This window comes from Musca domestica, unplaced genomic scaffold (genome assembly GCF_030504385.1).
Source record: "Musca domestica strain aabys unplaced genomic scaffold, Musca_domestica.polishedcontigs.V.1.1 56, whole genome shotgun sequence".
Classification (NCBI taxonomy): Eukaryota; Metazoa; Arthropoda; class Insecta; order Diptera; family Muscidae; genus Musca; species Musca domestica.
In genome coordinates this window covers 879,091-891,498 of record NW_026712356.1, presented here as the reverse complement: position 1 = coordinate 891,498, position 12,408 = coordinate 879,091, and the positions used below count along the sequence as shown (strand labels likewise).

Sequence of the window (12,408 nt, the reverse complement as noted above, 5' to 3'; positions counted from 1 at the left end):
TCTCAGCGAAAGTCTATTAAAAATGTCAAGAGTAGATGGTTGCCATTCAAATCACGATATTAGCCACACTGGAGTTTGCAATATTGTGTTTATTTTTTACTGGGCTATTTTTTTATTGACAAGTTTTTAAAGAGAATGCAATTTTTCTAGTTCTCGCATAAAAGCATTTGTTGTATCTTACAGTTAATTATATTTTAGGCTAAAAAATAAGGAATTTTTTATCACAGAAGACAAAAAATACTAATAAATATGACAGCCATCATGTCTTAGTGGCTGGATTCCCTCACTTCTCACAGCACGCATTTGTTTCCAATCCCGACAGACGTATTTTGGCATCAGATAAAAATATATAGCTTTGGTCTGATTTTCCCTTCAAATAAGTGACATTTTTCGCAAGAGATTAAAATGTGTTATTCTAAGAGGCCAAAAGTTTTTTTCCTTTTTCATAGAAGAACATAACGTCTTTCAGATGCTGAACAATTTTTTCCAGGAATTTTTCAGAAAACCGACTTGCTCATAGCAGCCCTGTAGGTCTTTTAAAAGTTAACCTGATGATGAGGTCCTATCGAAATGTTTTATATGAGGATTCCTATAGACGTCATCATAGCAGACCTGTAGAGGTGATCTCATAGAATACTTGTTCAGGTGTAATCACAAAAATATCTGTTGAATTCTTCCATAGCAAACATGTGGAGATCTACTACATATTAAAACTGTAGAGGTTTTTGTCATTGCAGCACGGAATATATTCTCATAAGAGTCCCTGCAATTTTTTTAAGACAAGAAATAGGTTTTCCTTTTAGACAACAATAAGAAAATCTTCTCTTCGAAAAACCGAATGTTTCATAGTAGTCCCAAAGGTCTTCTCATAGAAGATCCGAAGGTCTTCTCATAGAAGGGCCGAATGTCTTCTCATAGAAGAGCCGAAGGTCTTCTCATAGAAGAGCCGAAGGTCTTCTCATAGAAGAGCCGAAGGTCTTCTCATAGAAGAGCCGAAGGTCTTCTCATAGAAGAGCCGAAGGTCTTCTTATAGAGGACACAAAAGACTTCTTATAGAAGACACAAAGGTCTTCATAGAAGACCCATAAGTCTTCTTATAGAAGACCCAAATGGCTTGTCATAGAAGACCCATAAGTCTTCTCCTAGAAGACCCAAAGGTCTTCTCATAGAAGACCCAAAGGTCTTCTCATAGGAGAGCCGAAAGTTTTCTCATAGAAGTCCCAAAGATCTTCTCATAGAAGTCCCAAATGTCTTCTCATAGAAGTCCCAAATGTCTTCTCACAGAAGACCCAAAGGTCTTCTTATAGAGGACACAAAAGACTTCTTATAGAAGACACAAAGGTCTTCATAGAAGACCCATAAGTCTTCTCATAGAAGACCCAAACGTCTTCTCATAGAAGACCCATAAGTCTTCTCATAGAAGACCCAAAGGTCTTCTCATAGAAGCCCCAAAGGTCTTCTCATAGAAGACCTAAAGATTTTCTCATAGAAGACCCAAAGGTCTTCTCATAGAAGACCCGAAGGTCTTCTCATAGGAGAGCCGAAAGTCTTCTCATAGAAGAGCCGAAAGTCTTCTCACAGAAGAGCTCGAAAGTCTTCTTACAAAAGACCCGAAGGTGCCTTAGATTTTTTTTTAATTTTTAAGCAGAAGGTTTTATTAGATAATTAAAAAATATTTAAAAATTGGTCATTCCCGTAGACTTTTGTTTTTCTTCTGGGCTAAAATGTTTTTTTTTTTTTTGTGTTTAAGTATTTCTTTATATGGAGAATCTACTGTTTACCCCAGAATATTTTTCATGAACGTAGCCTGGTACCAGGTCAATTTTTTGAAATTTATTTACAAATACATGTTTCTATTCAAAGTTGTGGATCGAATTTACTCATGTAAATTTAACTAATCAACGTATCGTCATAGATATGCTCGTAAAAACCAACTGAAGTGATTATTACCTAATTTTATTTTGGAATTATAAGGTTACAAATATTAGGTATAGGCCTTAATTATTGTACATTTTAAATATACCAAAACAAATGCTGACCTTTTAATCTATGTAGAAAAATGCAAAGGAGTGTATTATACATTTTTCTATTACATAGGGGTGCCAAACTAGGTAGGCTTTGTTAATAATATCCTTTAGAAAATTAATAAGTTTTGGTAATGGTTTTAATTTATCTAAACATTTAAATTTTTTAAATATTATTTTTCCACCAAAATTTTTCTTAAGAATTATGTTTTGGTGAAGGTTATTTTCAATATTTTCCTCTTGTTAATGTTGTTGGCAGTATTCATATGATTTTTGTTAATAGCTTTTTCTGTAGTAGTTAATATCCGTAGCTCATTTATTTATTGGTTGGTTGTTTCTTTGGTTGGCGGTTGGTTTGTTTGGTTGCTGTGTTCTTAAATGTTTTGCCATAAATCAAATATGGAGCAGATGGTTTTTGAAAAACTTCATCATTTTCCATATTTTGTTTTTGTTTTCGTAACTTTGTATCATTACTTTTTGGTTTTGTTTTTAATTATTCATTGTGTCTCTGTGTATACGTATGTTTGGTTTGTTATATGTATGGATATGCTATTGTATAAAAAGAAAAAAGCTTTTAAAATATTAAAACAAAAAATATTTTACTGTTGGTTGGTTTCCTGTCGTTCTCACTCGCTCTCTCTCTCTTTCTCTCTCTACTGTTCACACACATTTTCCACCTCACACTACCACCATCTCACCACACCACCACTCCTTTTCCACCGAAGAAAAACAAAACACATAATATCAAACATTTTGTATATACAACATATTCAAATATCTTTTTTATTTTGCCATTTGTTGATATCTTGTAATAAATTATTAATTCTATTGTTGTGTTTTTATTATTTTTTGTTTCGTTTCTCCTTTGTGCCGATATGTGCGTGCGTGCTGCTCTCCTTTTGCAGGAAGTTGTATTACCCAAAAATCAAGGATCTCTGGGCTTCAGCATAATTGGCGGCACAGACCATTCATGTGTACCATTTGGCGCACGAGAACCGGGTATTTTTATATCACATGTAAGTATTAATTATTAATGTACATAAGTATATATTTATGTTTTTATTAATTTATGGTAATTTGTCAATTTTTGAAACGTTCTTAAAACGGAGGAAAATTTGATATCCTTTATTCACAAAAATAATGCAGGAAATTAAATTTAACAACAAATAGATTAATAAACTATCCATCAATATAATCCTCAAAGAGGGCAACTGCATATGTAGAAGATGGTACAAAATTATTTAACTGGTAAAGATCCGAACTAAGGAATTTCTTCAACTAGAATGGAAAAAAAGTCGGCGAAAATGGAAGAGAAATTAACTTTTCTAAACTTTTAAAAAATAAATAAAAACATGTGGAAATTTGGAGTAGAGAGATTTAAGGGTATTTCCCTTCTAAAAGTGGAGATTTAATTCCTTTTTAGGGGCGGTATAACATTATGGTCATATATGAATGGTACTCCTGGTTCGAGTAGGTTAGTCAAATCTGACTTTTCTATATTCTTCAAAATTGTTTAGAAACGCTCACTGTGAATCAGGTTCTGATATATTCTGGAATTTTTATTTTCTGCCCTTTCTTTTGTAAAACTAGAAATATTCGTCTGAAACCCCGTCAAGTAAATACATATAGGGCGAGATGAAAACTTCAACTGCTGTCATTCCTAAGCTACTAGTCCGACATCTGTTAAAATTATTCCAGTGGCAGCTCATTATATTGTTTACAAGCGTACAAAAGCATTTTGGTGAGAATTTTCCAGAAAAAAAGTTATTCGTGATGGAATCCAAACATGATAGTGTGATTTGGCTGGAAAACCACAAGTGTCTATCGTTAGAGCACTGCAGCATTTTAATGTGAATAAATCTTTTGTGTCTCGTACGTGATACTAGTAGCGTAGCCCGACGTCAAGGAAGTGGATGGAAGAAAACAGCAACATCAGCAAAAATGTTTCCCAAAGTAAAGAAGCGACTTGATCGAAACCCGCGTCGCAGTGGCAGAAAAATGGCTCGTGAGCTGAACATATCGCAATATTCCATTCGGCAAATATTGAAAAATTAGCTCGGGGTAAATCCATTGAAACTGCAAAAAGTGTAAGAACTTACACCGCCATAGAAAGAAAATAGACTCATAAGAGCTAAAGTGTTGCTTCGCTTGGGCGAAAGTTGTGAACTGCCGAATTTGGTTTTCTCCGATGAGAAAACATACGTTGTCCAGCAGTTTGTACTTACCAAAGAGGTCAGCTGAAAATGTGCACCTTCGGTTGGCCACCAGAACTCAAGCCCCGGCCATGGTGATGGTGTGGGCCGACATAACAGCCGATGATCGCTCTCCGCTAGAATTAATCGACCGTGGCATCAGAATAAATGCCGAATATTATCGCGAAAATAATCTGGAGGATGTATTAAAGCCTTGACAAACATTTCGGCCGCAGACCTTGGATATTCTAACAGGACTCCGCATCATCGCACTCAGCACGCGCCACCCAAGAATGGTTACAAAATGAGGTTCCTTGGACTATTGTGTCTGGGGTATTTTGTAAAGCAAGGTTGACACCAAAAAATACCAAAGTGCCGATCACCTCAAGCAAGCGCCAAAATACCGCAGAGCAACATGCGGACAGAGTGTGATGGTTCCATTGGCCGTTTGAAGGCCATAATTCGTGCCAAAGGTGACTGATTCGAAAAAAATCTAATCTGCTAAAACCTGATGCTATTTCCGACATTTTTTGCTTTCATTCAATTAAATTTAAAAAGAAACAACTGTAAAAATTATCGCGTTGAATTTTCACCCTGTATAGTATATTTAACTATTTAACTATTTCCAGCAGCGAACAAAGTAAAAAAGTGGATTGTCTAAAAATGTTACATTAATTCTTAGATTAATTACACTGCCGTGTAATTGTAAACAAAATAGTTTAGTTGGTTGATTTGTTAGTAGTTACGAATGCCAAAATTGCCAAGGAGATCCATTATTTGACAATGGGAGCTTTAAATGGTATCAATCAAATTTATCTGATTACATTTTTATTAAATATAATGACAGATCCCTTTAAATTCTGAAAGATTCTTTAAATGCTAATTTTCTTAAAAAAAAATAAAAATTCTTAAAAATTCCACTCTTCTTTAATTCACGACACAATCATATTCCACTCTAAACAAGTTTAATTAACGTTTGTCTGGATAAAACTCTTAAAAACTTAATTTACCTTTTGATTAGAAAAGAAGATTCCTTCAAAAGAGAGAGGGAAAGATAAAACAAAAAAGAAGCCAGTTACCATTATTAATCAGACTTTTTTAATTTGATGTCAACACAATTTTTTACGGCTTTTTTAATGCTTTCATACATCATACCTTTAAAAAAATAATATCAAGTAAAAGTATGCTGAAGTTTATGTTAAAGTTGAGGAATGTTTTGCTTTTACTGCGCTAAAGTTGAATAAAAATTAAACATACCTTAACACGACCATTGGCAACAAGAGCCATAGCCAGGCAACCAGACAGGTGAAAATAGTTTATTAAACTTTTTTAAAACGTGGGATTCAGTTTCAGACATGGATTCAGTGACTTCTTTGAATTCTTACATTGTGCAACACAACAAGTGATTGGAAGAAAAACTGAATAGAACAGATATACCTTCTACACATTTGCAAAACCACCACTAGATCTCAACAGCAGCAATATAAAATGTCACGATTTCAGCTCTTTCCCTTCGCCCAATGCCACATTTTTTAGCGAACAATTATGGTAAGCGTTTTCAAAACAGTCTCCATATCTCAACCTCAGATACTAACAAATTTATGTAAAATTTCAGGATAGTACCATTTAGCTCAATTATATTACGCATATTCAAAAACAGATCCCTTTCTCAACCATAGACACCAACAGTGACATTCATATCAAATTTCGGGATTTCTACTCTATTCCTTCATCCAATACCTATTTTAGTACAATTAATACTTTTCGTGCACACATTTCCGAAATCACCTCCATATCCTAATCCCAAATATCTCAGGACCAAATTTCGGGATTCACCCTATACCAAATTCAGTACCACTTATTATATTTCAAACAACCACTTTCATATCGTAACCACAGACAACAACAATGTCATCCGAACCAAATTTCAGAATTTCAGCCCTGTACTAAATTAAGTATTGTTTTGTACTTTTCGAACATTTGTAGTACGCATTGGCAGAACCCCCTTCATATCTAAATTCCAGATACCAACAGAACCCTCAATATAAAATTTGTATCTTTTAGACCTAAATTTAGTACCATAAAAAATAGTACTAATTCATAAAAAATATAGGACACATTTCCCAAAAATTTAGTACTTTTCGTACAATTATAGTACAGGGTTGCCCATATTCGACGGACCCATGACTATTTGGGCCCATTCCAATCGACGATGCTTGTCCGCAGGCAACATTCTTTGCGTCAATTGAATTTTGTACGGGAGCAAATGCAAATCAATGCGAATGCGAGTCATGTCATGTTGAGAACGGCGTTTTTTTGGATGTTCTTGGGGAGCTCTCAACACTGGCTCGAACGGCAGCGATATTCTCGGCCGATCGCCTTGGTCGACTTTTATATGGCCTCTTCGGATTAGAAAGAGCCTTACCAGTCGAAAATTTTTCGTATACACGCTTAATGGTGTTCTTAGAAGGCGCACTTCTCAAATTTTTTAATGTTTTAAAAGCACGTTGAGTTTTCACAATTGACTTCTTCTGTTGAATGTAAATTTCAACTATTTCGCGTGGCATGTATTGATTCATGGTAAAAATCTGCTTGGACTGACGCTTCAATGACGCTTTAGATTTGTTCGAGTTGGTCTCCTTTGGGACGAATTATGGCATTGAAATGGCCAATGAAACGTCACACGCTGCCCGGATGTTGTTTTGCGGTATTTTGGTCAATTCCCGGCGAAGCGCTTGATTGAGGTGGTCGACACTTTGGTGTTTATTCTGCTTTCCAAAATACTCCAGACACAATAGTCCAACGGATTGGTATCCGGAGATTTTGGTGGCCATTGTGCACTGCAATAAAGCGAGGAACCTCATTTTGTTCGTGGGTAGCGCGAGCTGATGCGATGGTGCTGAGTCCTGTTGGAATGTCCAAGGTCTGCGGCTAAAATGTTTGCGTGCCCAAGGCTTTAATACACCCTCCAGAATATTTTCGCCATCATATTCGCCATTTATTCTGATGTCACGGTCGATAAATACGAGCGGAGAGCGTCCATCGGCTGTTATGGCGGCCACATCATCACCATGGTAGGGGCTTGAGTTCTGGTGGTCAACCGAACGTGCACATTTTCAGCTGACGTCTTTGGCAAGTAAACACGATTATTTTGTTTGTTTACAAACTGCTGTACAACGAAATTTTTCTCATCGAAGAAAACTAGATTCGGCAGTTCACCACTTTCGGCCAAGCAACTCTTTAACTCTTTTGAGTCCATTTTTTTCTGTTGCGGTGTAAGTTTTTGAACTTTTTGAAATTTCAATGGCTTTACCCCGAGCTCATTTTTTAATATTTGCCGAATGGAATATTGTGATATATTTAGCTCACGAGACATATTTCGGCCACTGCGACGCGGGTTTCGATCAAGTCGCTTCTTTACTTTTCGAACCATTTCTGCTGATGTTGCTGTTTTCTTCCGTCCACTTCCTTGATGTCGGGCTACGCTACCAGTGATGGTACGAGATACAAAAGATTTATTAACATTAATATTCACTTGTGTTTTTCCAGCCAAATATAAAGAAATCACGCTTTCACGCTTGAATTCCATCACAATTAACTTTTTTTTGGAAATTCCCACCAAAATGTACTTGTAAACAATATAATGAGCTGTCACTGGAATAATTTTAACAGCTGTCGGACGAGTGGCTTGGACGTGACCGCATTCTGAAGTTCATATCACCCTGTATAGGTCCACGTTTTCGTATATACCCGATATTGGGTATTTTGAGGATTTTAGCCACTTTTTTTCCACGGATTTGTCTTAAAATTGGTATTTGTAGTGCTAATGGCTTCTAGCTCCTGTGGCGGAACATTACATATATAGGTACAAGTTTTCGTATAGCCCCCGGATAACGTTACCTCCCGATATTCGGTATTTTGATGATTTTTGTCACTTTTTTTTCCATGGATTTGTCCTAAAATTTGGCTTCTAACTCAGGCATCAGAAGATTGTATGTATAGGTCCACATTATCGTATATCCCCCATATAAGGGTACCTCCCGATACTCGGTATTTTTATGATGTTTGTCACATTATCCACGGATTCGGCTAAAAATTAGCATTTGTAGTTCTTAATGGGTTTTCGCTCCAGTGGCAGAATATTGAATATCTAGGTCCATGCTTCCTATAGCCGCCATATAATACCCACTGATATTTGGTATTTTAATAAGCCTTGTCACATTTACCCACCGTTTTTTTTTTTAATTTGGTATCTAAGACTTGCAATAGATAACAATCCTTGTAGTATAAAGTTGTCTAAATGCGTACCCCTTCTTGGAATGACCTCCAAGTAATGAACCTACTCACTTTTTTTTTTTTGAAAAATTGTATTTACACTATCCAAACGGTCTTACTGGTATTTGTTGTTTAAAGTGGAACACGGTTGAATTAAGATACTTCTATATAAAAATGTTTTCCTTACCCAAAGGTTTTTTTTTGTTGTCTTTGATTTTTCAAAAATTCAATTTTTTTTCAAATACGAATACTATCAATATTATTGAGATCATTAATTTTTAAATTTTGAAGTTGATGTCATTCAGTAAATTTGTTTTCAAATTACTGGAAAATTAACAGGTTCCTGTAATTCCAAACCTTTAAAAGTTTACTTCTTAAAAGATAAATAACTTAAATCATTCTTTTAAATCAAATCAAAATATCTTTGTTTCCGATTTCTTCCTACAAATGAATGTCCCTTAAAAATATATTATGGTTTCCTTTTTATATCTGTATCTATGTCGTCATTTTGTTATTTATGGGACATTTTATTCGAATTTGTTAAACAACTCTCTTTGTTTTCGACTTTTATCCAATTTCAGATTGTACCTGGTGGCATTGCCTCGAAATGTGGCAAATTACGTATGGGTGACCGTATACTTAAAGTTAATGATACCGATGTCTCACGTGCCACTCATCAAGAGGCTGTAATGGAGCTACTCAAGCCTGGTAATGATATTAAGTTAACCATCCAACATGATCCATTGCCAGCCGGATTCCAGGTATGTATTTTTTTTATTTTTGTTTTTTTTTCTTTCGGTATTTGTCTCCATAATGGGTTTTCTTCATGGTTTTGTTAACTTTCCGGTTCAAAGGGATGTTATTTGTTGTTTTTTTTTTGTTGCTAAGTTAGATTTATGTTTTAAATCCATTGAACCATGGAAGGTTTGTTTTCTTTATTTTATTTATTATTGCCCCCCCCCCACATCACCGTTTTAACAATCACGTTTTGTAGTTCAATCTAAACACACGACATTTCGTTTCGTTTCGTTTTATTTATTTCGTTTCCTTTCTTTGTTTGGTTCCTTTGGGCGTTTATCACTTAAATTATCAAAAAACAACAACAATAATAATGAAATCACAAAATTTATTGTAAAATATTATCCTTCTTATACTTTTCTCTCACTTCTGCAACAATACCCCCCCAAAAAAATTAATACGCACACACACACAAAAACAAAGCTATTGCTAGTAGAATACATACCCGTCGAGGTAAGCTTTTCAAATAAAAAATAAAAAAAATCTTTACAAATTCACCGTGTAACCCGAAAATTAAAAAAAAATAATGTATTGATGTTGTTGCTATTGTTTGCTGTTATATTTTTTGTATTGATGTTGTATTAACCTGTTTATCTGAAACATTTTGTTTAGTTCTTTTTTTTTTTTTGCTATGAAAAATTATTCCCTTACTGTCTTTGTAGTGCGAGTCCTCTGAAGCATTTTAAGCTCGAATAGCGACCAGGTTTTTTTCAATTCGAAATGCTACGTATAACTACTGGGCTATCTCAAAAAGCTAGGGAAACTGCCCGCTTAACTAATATCTGCCTTACGTTCTTTTCTTTTCTCATAGAAATTCTAAAGATGGTTCTACATAGAAAAACTGAAGAAATCTTTTAATTTTCATGTAGAAAACCGGACGAAAATGAAGAATATTCAGGATCTATTATCCTGGATTTTTTTAAAATACTTACAAGTCCTGTATCGTTAGCGAAAAGTCAAATTTTTCAGACTTTTAAGGTTTTATTAATTATTCAAGTTTTTTTTTCTTTTTCCGAAAGAATAATAGGAAAATAACGTTTAACCTTTCACACAAAAATTTCTTAAGAATCTTTCATTTTGAAGTTTACCGGGCAGGATATTAGTAAAACCAATGCACAATGGTCACACATTCAATTTTTCTTTCCAAAACTATTTGAACGTCTCCATATGTATACCCTAGAAACCAACAATGGACCTCAATATTAAATTTTAGAATTTCAGCTCTGTAATTGTTCTCGTTGCCAAATTTAGTACAGATTAGTATAAATATAGTACGCATTTCTATATTAATATAGTAACCACAGACACCAACAGTGACATTTAAAATTTCTGGATTTCAGCTCTATTCCTTCACCCAATACCAAATTTAATACCATTTAGTACTTTTCGTACAATTATAGAACACACTTCCAAAACCACCTTCATTTATCAATTTCAGACACCAACAGAGACCCCAATATCAAATTTGAGTATTCATTTCGCATTTTTAAACCACCCCCAAATCTCAGAAGCACAGATACCATCAAAAATAACAAATATAACATTTCATAATACATTCACCCAACTAAAAAATATAGTACCACTTAGTACTTTACTTATACTAAACATTTCCGGAATCAACTCCAAATTTTACACTATCTGTTCATCCAATACCAAATTGTACCAAAGATAGTACTACAGGTATCGCAGGTATACAAAATTTTGAAATTCCAACTTCATCCTTTCATTATATACCAAACTTAGTACCATTTAGTACAGTTCGCACATTTAGTACTCATTTCCAAAACTACCTTCATATATCAAACTCACTTTCCAATCTTGATTCTCATACAAAATTTCAAATGTTTAGCTCTATCTGTTCACATAATAGCAACTGGGCACCATTTTAGAAGTTTAGTGCCAGTTTAGAACAGTTACGAGATCGAACTTACAAAAAAAAAAAAAAAAACTTGATACATTTATCTGCCCTTCATTAGTGACTCTTACTCCAAATTCTAGCTAATTCCCTTTGTCCAATATTAAGTATTCAATTTGTAGCATATTGTAGTGCTTTTCCTACCACTTTAGTACGAATTTCCCAGAAACCCAGCCCGGCTGAACACCACGACTGCTTCTTGCTTCAGCCGTTCTACCTGCCCATTGATTCGAGGTCAGCCCGTCAGCCAGTCAATCAGTCAGTTTTTTCACTACTCTTTTATACTGGGTATACTTGGTGAGATAAAAAAAAACTGCAACAAAGTCAAACGCCATAATTTTTAAATTTTTACTGAATGAAAGCAAAAAATGTCGGAAATAGCATCAAATTTTAGAATAAGTTTACATTTGTTGAAATTGGAATTATGGTCTTCAAACGGCCAATGAAACCATCACACGCTGCCGTCGATGTTGCTCTGCGGCATTTTGGCCATTCCCGGCGAAGCGCTTGCTTGAGGTGACCAACCTTGCTTTCCAAAATACTTCAGAAACAATAGTCCAGTCGATGATGCTGAGTCCTGTTGGAATGTCCAAGGTCTGCGCCAAAAATGTTTCCGCACCCAAGGCTTTAATACACCCTCCATAATATTTTCACGATAATATTCAGCATTTTCTCTGATTAATTCGAGCGTAGAGCGACCATAGATTGTTATGGCAGCTCTTTTGAATCTATTTTCTTTCTGTTGCGTTGTAAGTTCGTGCACTTTTTGGAAATTCAATGGCTTTACCCCAAGCTCATTTTCAATATTTGCCGAATGGAAAATTGCAATATGTTCAGCTCACGAGCCATTTTTCGGCCACTGCGACGCGGTTTGCGATCAAGTCGCTTCTTTACTTTTCGAAGCATTTCTGCTGATGTTGCTGTTTCCTTCCGTCCATTTCCTTGACGTCGGGCTACGTTACCAGTATCACGGTAACGAGCGATGGTCGAGACACAAACGATTTATTCACATTTAAATGCTGCAAATTAGTGCTCTAACGATAGCCACTTGTGGTTTTCCAGTCAAATATAAAGAAATCACACTATCACGCTCGAATTCCATAGCGATTAACTTTTTTTCTGGAAAATTCCAAAGCAAAATTCTTGTAAATAATATAATGAGCTTTCATTGGAATAATTTTAACAGCTATCGGACGATTATATT

The 12,408-nt window shown here is 35.0% G+C and overlaps 1 protein-coding gene across 1 annotated transcript in view; it reads left to right on the top strand.

Moving 5' to 3' along the window:
• Positions 1-12,408, top strand: part of LOC101895704 (uncharacterized) — a gene marked incomplete in the record, with an annotated part of 445,807 nt that overhangs the window by 273,853 nt on the left and 159,546 nt on the right. Inside the window, 2 exon segments of the mRNA XM_059128648.1 lie at positions 2,930-3,040; positions 9,073-9,252. Of these exon segments, the coding sequence (XP_058984631.1) occupies positions 2,930-3,040; positions 9,073-9,252 (291 nt within the window).